The sequence below is a fragment of the Nannospalax galili genome, unplaced genomic scaffold (assembly GCF_000622305.1).
Source record: "Nannospalax galili isolate Female #2095 unplaced genomic scaffold, S.galili_v1.0 scaffold902, whole genome shotgun sequence".
Lineage (NCBI taxonomy): Eukaryota > Metazoa > Chordata > Mammalia > Rodentia > Spalacidae > Nannospalax > Nannospalax galili.
The window spans coordinates 2,402,901-2,411,035 of NW_008347814.1; the positions used below are offsets into that span (position 1 = coordinate 2,402,901).

The window sequence follows — 8,135 nt, forward strand, 5'->3', positions numbered from 1 at the left end:
TAAGTGTTTAGTGAAGGCTAGCCATGGTAAGATGTAAAGGGCCTTGCAAGCCAAGGAACTCTGGGCACAGGAGATTATGGATGGATTCTTGAGGCAGCACCAAGTCATCTCTAGGCCACCTTGCCACGCCTCCCAACTGTCCAGACCCCAGCCAATCAAAGTGGGCACAGCCACCTCACTGTTACATATGCATGACCCTGGCTGGCCTCCTGGCCTCTTCAGTGCTTCCAGCACCAGATGCTGGCAGGCTGTGCTCCCGCTCCTGAGGAAGGGAGGGCAGAGCAACTCTGCAGGTCCCATTCAGAAAGCTCATTTGGAACAGACCTCTGCCTGCACACATCCCAGCTACCCAGCTCCCTGGCTGTCCCCAGGGAACACTGGCAATCAGCCAGCCCCCATGAAACCCTCAAAGGCATCCCAGCGTTACAGAAGCATCCGGAGAAATACAAACCAGCACTACCTCTACCAGGACTCCCTGCTGCTTGGGTGAGTGAGTCCCTTTAACAGCTGGGCAGAGGGGCAGGTGTCTGAGGAAGCCAGACATGGGTCATCTTTACCTGGGGATGAAAGTCATTGTCCTACTGGATTCTTCAGGGAAAAAATGCAGAAACTTACTCATCTGGGTTCTTGTGCAACTGGGAACCCATGCATGCTCAGAGAGCGAGGTGCTGCCAGCTTCTGGTTCTTGACCAGAACATTGGGCTCCAAAGCCTGTAACCCACGCTTGCCTTTTGATGGCCAACTCCACACATGGGCTTTAGCCACTTGCCTTTTTTTTCTTCAATTACTAGTTTCAGGAGAGAGCAAATGAGGCATCTTTCTCCACAGATAAATCAGGAGTCTGCTGTGAAAGGCTTCTGACTAGTTAGACGTGGACTATGATGAGATTTGAACGTGTTCAGTGTTTATAAAGAATTTGGGGGGGGGTCTTTTTGAGACAGGGTTTCCCTGTAGCTCTGGCTGGCCTGGGTTCACTATGGAGACCAGACTGGCCTCGAACTCATAGAGATCTGCCTGCCTTATACTGAAACATCTACTTGGGAGGAAATTCTCCTCTGAGGAAGTAAAAGACATCTGAATTAGAATACAACAAAGGAAATATTTTCTTCTACAATAACCATAGAAAATTCGTCTTCTCCTTTAAAAGTTCCATAGGATTACATATTATTACTAGGGAGAAAAAGCCTGTTACCTGCCAAATTTGTTCTATGGAGTAACTATGGCCATGAATGCATTCACTTGTTTTTTGTTTGCAAAACCTGCTGCCTGCCTCTGCCTCTCTTGTCTCAGGTGAGAATGAACTCAAGTGGATGGGCAGAGAGGCATCTCTGGTTGACATAGGCTTGTGTTTATTTCTTTTACCTTCAGAGTAGGAAAAGGAGTTCTGCCTCTGACTTTAGATGATCATCTCAGGAGCCTGTAAGAGATCATGTTCTCTATCAGAACTGCTGCTACTTGTGCATAGAATCAAACATGAGCCCTTCCATTCTCCCCTCCTTGCCCTCCTTTCCCTCCTTCCCCCCCTTTTGTGTCTTGCCCTTAGAAACCATTCTCTCTCACTGACCACTGAAGTAACATAATCCCACAAATGTTTTTCTATGGACCACTGACACTACCAAATTCTCTCAGTCCATAGATCCTTAAATACACATGTGGATGTATGTGCATGCATGTACACACATGTGCACACACACACACACATCATACAGATGACCCTAGGGCAGTGAGATGCAGAAATTTCCTAGGAAAAAATATTCTTTGCTGGAAGCAATTGTACTAATCAGATTTCCTCTGTCATGTCCTATCCATTCAGTAACTCAGATGACAGCTTTAATGCTGATGAAACAGGGGACAGCAATGATCCGGAACAAATCTTCCAGAATATACAGTTCCAGAAAGATCTCATGGCAAATATTCGCTGCAGACCCTGGACCATGGGACAAAAGCTGCGGGCACTGAGGTAAGGGTCTCAACAGCAATCAATGATCATAATGAATATTTTTTTCAATAATCCACCTGCCCTGCCCACCAGAAGCCAGGATGAAGACCCACAAACAAACTGTGACTCCCTTGCATCTGACTCACAAAGATGCCTGAGGGGACCAAGTGGTCCATATAGTTACTGTGTGTATGACTCAGTATGTGTGTGTGCATGTGGTATACACGTGTATCTATGTTGGTAGAAATTTTGGGGTATTCTCATTTCTTTTCAAACACTAGGTTTTCACATTGTCTCAAAACTCACAGGAGACAGGAGTGAGAACCAGAATCAAAAAAGACATCCACCTTACTCCTTGCTCTTATCTCCCCAGGGAGGAAATGTCTACAGGAGGCCAGGTTATTGGAATATTCTGAGGCATATTGGAGAATCTGTCTCTGTCATAGTTAAGTGCTAAGGATTTGAAGACAGATTGCCTGGATTCAAATATTACCTAAACTGATCTCTAGCTGTTTGATAAAGGGCAATTTTCCTCATTTCTATAAATACCAGTTTCTCTCTTTAAAGCTGAAGTGAAGATGGAGAACGACCTGTACCTCTTGCAACAGTGTTTACGAGAATGTCAACTGCTAAGTGCTCAGTGCACTGTTGAAAACAGCCTGTGGTTTCTCTCAGAAAGACAGAAACAAAATATGCCTCTCTCTCTCTCTCTCTCTCTCTCTCTCTCTCTCTCTCTCTGTGTGTGTGTGTGTGTGTGTGTGTGTGGGTATTGGGGGTGGAATCCAAGGCTTCACACACAGTAGTCCGTGCTTCTTCACTGAACTACATCCCGGGCCTCAAGAACTTTCAATATTCTCTCAGCTTGATTCTTTTTTTTTTAGCTTGAGTCTTTTGTGTCCTCAAGTTTGAAGCTACTGAGAGCAGCCTGTTGAAGGTCACACGTGCTAAGTACTGTGAGTGTTAGCTTTGTATCTGGTCTATAATACTAACTCTGAGGGGTGATTGCTACAAATCCCAGAAGGTGGTTGGTGGCATGGTTTTCAGGACCCGAGTCACTGAACTACCGTGAACCTTGTGTGTACTTTCCTGAGAAAGTACCTGCTTGTCAGACATCCACTGTGTGCCCAGAACTACTGTCACATATGGCTCTTCAGAGCTGTTTTCTAGATGCCAATCAGGCATTCCTTTCTCTTTGTACCTTCCTTCCATCAAATGTTCTTCTCTCAGATTTCTGTCCCAGGTGCTGTTCTAGTCTAACTAGCCTGACCCTCAGGTGGTTGTGGCAGAGCTAAAGCCACCCATGATTTTCACCTCGGAAGGCTGCAATGGATTCTCCATGCATGTTGCTTCCAGCCCTCAATTCCATTCTTTGAAACCAGGTGGCACTATGTCCACTTGTCAGGTATGAAGACTGATGACAAAGGTTAAGAGAACAGCAGTCTGAGCAACACACAGCTTCCACGTGCTGGAGCTTAGCTTTGAAGCTAGGCACTCAGACCCCAGTCCAGAGTCACTTGTGTTAAAACAGATTTTACTGACGAATGTAGAGTAATTAATTTAAGACTAAACAAGCATAAGTTCTATCAAAACTTTCAAAACCCATTTAGAAATGACAATTATTATCTGAATAACAGGAAGTTAAACCTCTATGTTTGTGTGTGTGTGTGTGTGTATGTGTGTGTGTGAGCTTGTGGTGGCTGGCAGTTGACAATAGGCATCTTCTTCTATTGATCTCCACCTTGTTCTTTGAAATAGACACCCTCACAGAACCTGGAACTTGCTATTTCAGTGAGGCTACCTGGCCAGCAAGTAGTCAGTATCTGCCTGTCCTTTCCCCCCTGCCAGTGCTGTGGTTAGAGACGTGTGCAGCCATGCCCAGTTTTTACCTGGGTGCTGGGGATCTGACCTTAGGTTCTCATGCTTATGCAGTAAACACTTTACTCCCTGACCATGTCCCCAGCCCAAAGTTAAGTCTTTTTAATATTGAGAGCAGAACAAAGCAAATGTGCATTGTACTGTCAGGGGATTGCAGGAACAAAGAGGAAACCAAGTGTCTGGAAGAACCTAGTATTGTAGCTTGGCTGCCTGATTCACCAAAGCTCTGAGATAGCAGTCAGGGGCCTCAACTCTTGCTGACAGTAAGGCTACGCTGTCATCCCCTGTGACACACACCTCTTGCCCTTTACCTTGAGAAGTTACTGGAGCACTGCTTCACTAATTGGACCCACTGGTGCTTATCTTGGTGTCTGTGGAGGTTGCAGAAAGCACTGAACCCTGACTGCTTGGGAATCAGGGAGCATCACCTGAGTCTCAGGAAAGCCACCAGTCTTTGAGGACACAGTGCACACTTGTTTCCTCTGTGGCAGGGCCTGTGTTAGGTGTATCCCTCCCTCCCTCTCTCTGTCACCCTCCACCGTAGCCCTGCTAGAGAGCTCTTCCAGTTCAGCGACTCTTTTATGCATATCTGTATTCCACTGTCCTTGACCTAAACTAAGAGTGCTGAAAATACATTCAGGGAAAAAATATATAAATAAGTACATGTGGGCTGGAGAGATGGCTCAGCAGTTAAGAGCACTGGGTGTTCTTGCAGAGGACCAGGATTTGATTCCCAGAACCCACATGACAAATGACAACTGCCCTTAACTCCAGTTCTAGGCGATCTGATGCTCTCTTCTGACCACTGCAGGCATTGCTGACACGGATGCAATGCTTTAAGAAACCCAGTAATAACTAACTGGCATGAATTTGTCACTTCTGATTAGTTCATCTGTGTAAATGTTAAAAGCTTTAAAATTTGTCTATTTATTTTTTATGGTATGAGTGTCTGTGTTGAGCTCATGTGTATCATGCACATTCAGATGCCCTTGAAGGCCAGAAGAGGGTGTCATGTCCCCTGGAACTGGTTGTGAGCTGCCCAATATGGGCACCAGGATCTAAATCCAGGTCTTCTGAATGAGCAGTAAGTGCTCTTAACTGCTGAGCTATATCTCCAGCCCCTTAAACAGTTTTAAAGGAGTTTTCTGGTTAGCAAAAGTCAGAAAGTAACTATCATTTTAACTCTTGTTTCAGTTGGTGTTCTTTTCCTACTGTGTCTTCACATACTTGAAACACTGTGGATGAGATAAAGTTGTGTTCACCAGTGTGTTTTTCTTCTCTCAGACGAGCAAAGCAGATTGTGCTGAAGTTTGAAGGGAGGCTGACCAGGACCCGAGGTTACCAAGCAGCAGGAGCAGAGGTAAAAAGGCACACGTGGGACATGAGCTCCCTCCCTGCAGTCTCTGGACTCCAGAGTAGGTATTGCTCAGTCATCGCATTAGGAGTATCCCCCATTAACAACTATAGAACAGGGAATAAGCCAGTGAGTCTGAGCTACCCCGAACCTGGACCTTTGTTCTGAGATTCATCACTTACCAGGCATAAAACACTGAGAAAAGGATACCTTTTTTTAAAATTTTTTCATTTAATAACCACATGATTAGAAGAAGCATTTTATTACAGCTTTAACATATTCAGTAACAATTTCCAGAGCATAGTTGCATCTCCTTCAAACATGGATGTAAATTTTTAGGTTCACAGTTAATACAATTATACGATATTGAACTCAGTATAAACCCTGTAAGACATAAAATTTAATGAGTTTTTAACCTTTAAAAAACTTCATTTCATTTTAAAATATACTGTTTCCTACAGAAAAACTCATTTTTAATGCTACTAATGTTTAGATGTTTGTACATGTGTCTCTAATCTCTCTGTATCTAATTATTATTAGTCACAGTCAGTTACACTCAGATCCTTGACACCTGAGTATGGATATAAAATTATCAGGTAGATTTCAATGGTAGTGTTTTTCACCTCTACTAATTAACATGAAGCAAATTTTTATGCTTCTTCCTCAAATATGTCTTTTTAAAAATTTGTTGATTTTTTGTGTGTACATCATACAGAATATCCCAAACAATCTTATTCATCTATATACCACTTCCCAAATGGCACACACCCATAGCCCTCCCCCCCAGCCCATATACTCTGTCATCCCTGTTACTGTCCACTGTGTTGTCCGTGCCCCCAGCCATTCCCCAGTGCTTGTCCATCTGCTGAATCTAGTAAGCCTATCTAGAGTTCCTTGTTTTAGAAGATCATCTCTTCCTCATCTAGCAGCAATCAGCTGCCAATATTCCTTTAGATAAGATTAGGGTCTGTTGTTCATTTTCCAAGTTCTATGCTGGGTTACTGTCTGGGAGTCTCAAAGGAAGGTATCTCCTGTCTGGCATTGTTTCTTGTTATATAGCCTTTAGCTATACACATGGACTCTTAAAAAATTATATTGATCCCTTTAATCTTTGGTTATACTTTCCTTTAAGACCATACAGTTGGCCCAGATAAGCCAATTTATTTTTACTCTTCAGGCCATTTGAGGATCTGTTCCTCGGGGGTCACATGGGCTTGGGAGGAGCCTATTGCTCCTTTCTTTTACCAGTTCCATCTATGTGAAGATAAGTCAAAGGTCCTGCTCGATCATGGCTGGCTTCTCTTGGAAGCATGGAGGAAATGTTTCCTCTGTGTTGACCCTCCTCTCTGTAGACTGCACACTGGTTCAAGTCCATTTGATGGGGTCTCCATGGCCTCCTTGATCAAGAGGACAGGTGACTCACTACAGTTACAGGACATTTGAGAGATGCTCATAGTTCCCTGGAACTTAGTCAACCTAGGAGGGCAAGGAGCAAACACTGTCCTTTATGTCCCTCTGACCAAATTAGCATAAGCCTCAAAGTATGGCTGTTAAACATCCAAGAAGGTAGTTCCACCAGTCTGATACTTTTAATTACCATGTGCTATGTAGATAAAGCTTGGGCAAAGACCAAATGTTCTTAGATAAACCTTACCTAGATATATATTATATTCCTTGAGCTAGTTGTATGTATAATTTGTCAGTAGGTTGTTTGATTAATATGGTTTCCTCTGATTTTTTTAAAACCAGCTAGGTATTATTTATCTTTCGCATTGTCTAACCCTTCCACCATGGTTTCCCATTTAAAGCACCCCCATTTTTCCCATTTCTCCCTTAACAATACCGTTCTCCTATGGTCCCACCTCTTTTGAGCTCCTTCTTTCCCTTTATCACCTAGCACCCTCCCTGACTTCCACCCATATGTCTAAGGTTCATTTGCTTTATTCCTGTATGTAGCTATATCACTGTAGCCCTCCCACTGGGAGTCAGGCATATTGTAACTCTCATAATTCGACGCCAAGGGCTGTGAGTATTGTTTGTCCTAAGCAGTTAGTTTAAAGCTGAACTTTGGGGCTGGAGAGATAGCTCCCTCTCAATGACTAAGAGTACTTACTACTCTGTAGAGGACCCAAGTTTGACTCCCCACAGTCATGTGAACTGCCTCTAACTTCAGCTCCAGGGTTCTCAATGCTTCTGGCCTCTGAGTACCACATACACATGCATATACCATACCTCCCCTCACACACACACACACATACTGAAAATAATAAAATTAAATGTATTTTTAAAGTTTCAGTATACCTTGAAATCACCTAGCGCTTCCTCATCCCCCAAATTAGTATCTTTTTAAAAAAATATTTTTATCTTAAATCACATTTCAGCCATTGCATAAATATATAATTTTAATTTCATAGTGATTATAGTATATAAAATTTTCATCTTGCTCCTTTTCCCACTTAAAACCATAAGTATATTTATATTGATCTATACTTTTTATGTTTACCATTTTACATGACCATTTAATATTCCACCAGGCATTTGTCTATTAACTTGGTTATTTGCTGATAGATTTTTAAGTTGCTTTCAGATTTTCCTCATTATCAACTCTACAGAAGTATCTTTATAATACACAGGTTCTCTGGTCTTTTTAAATTCACTTTTAGGTTAAATGCCAGAATTTCAATCCCTGTAGAAAAGACTATGATTTTTTTTTGATTCTTGGTAAATACTACAAATTATTTTCCAAAAGTCTTGATAATTTTTATCATCATATGAAAAAAATGAAATAATTAACTGCCCTCATAATATTTGCACAAATGTTGAATATTATATTTTAACTTTGTTACTTTAACAGAAAAAATTGGTATACTCACTGTCTTAGTTTGTTCTTCATTGCTGTGACAAAACACTCTGACCAATACCAACTTGGGGAGGAAAGGGTTTATTCAGCTTACATCTCCCAGGTCA

The 8,135-nt window shown here is 42.4% G+C and overlaps 1 protein-coding gene across 1 annotated transcript in view; it reads left to right on the forward strand.

The window, feature by feature from the left end:
• Positions 1-237: 237 nt before the first annotated feature.
• Positions 238-8,135, forward strand: part of Tmc3 (transmembrane channel like 3) — a 40,277-nt gene continuing 32,379 nt past the window's right edge. Inside the window, exons 1-3 of the mRNA XM_029568976.1 lie at positions 238-486; positions 1,814-1,960; positions 5,099-5,174. Coding sequence (XP_029424836.1) covers positions 398-486; positions 1,814-1,960; positions 5,099-5,174 — 312 coding nt within the window. The 5' untranslated portion in view covers positions 238-397. The remainder of the gene's footprint in view (positions 487-1,813; positions 1,961-5,098; positions 5,175-8,135) is intronic.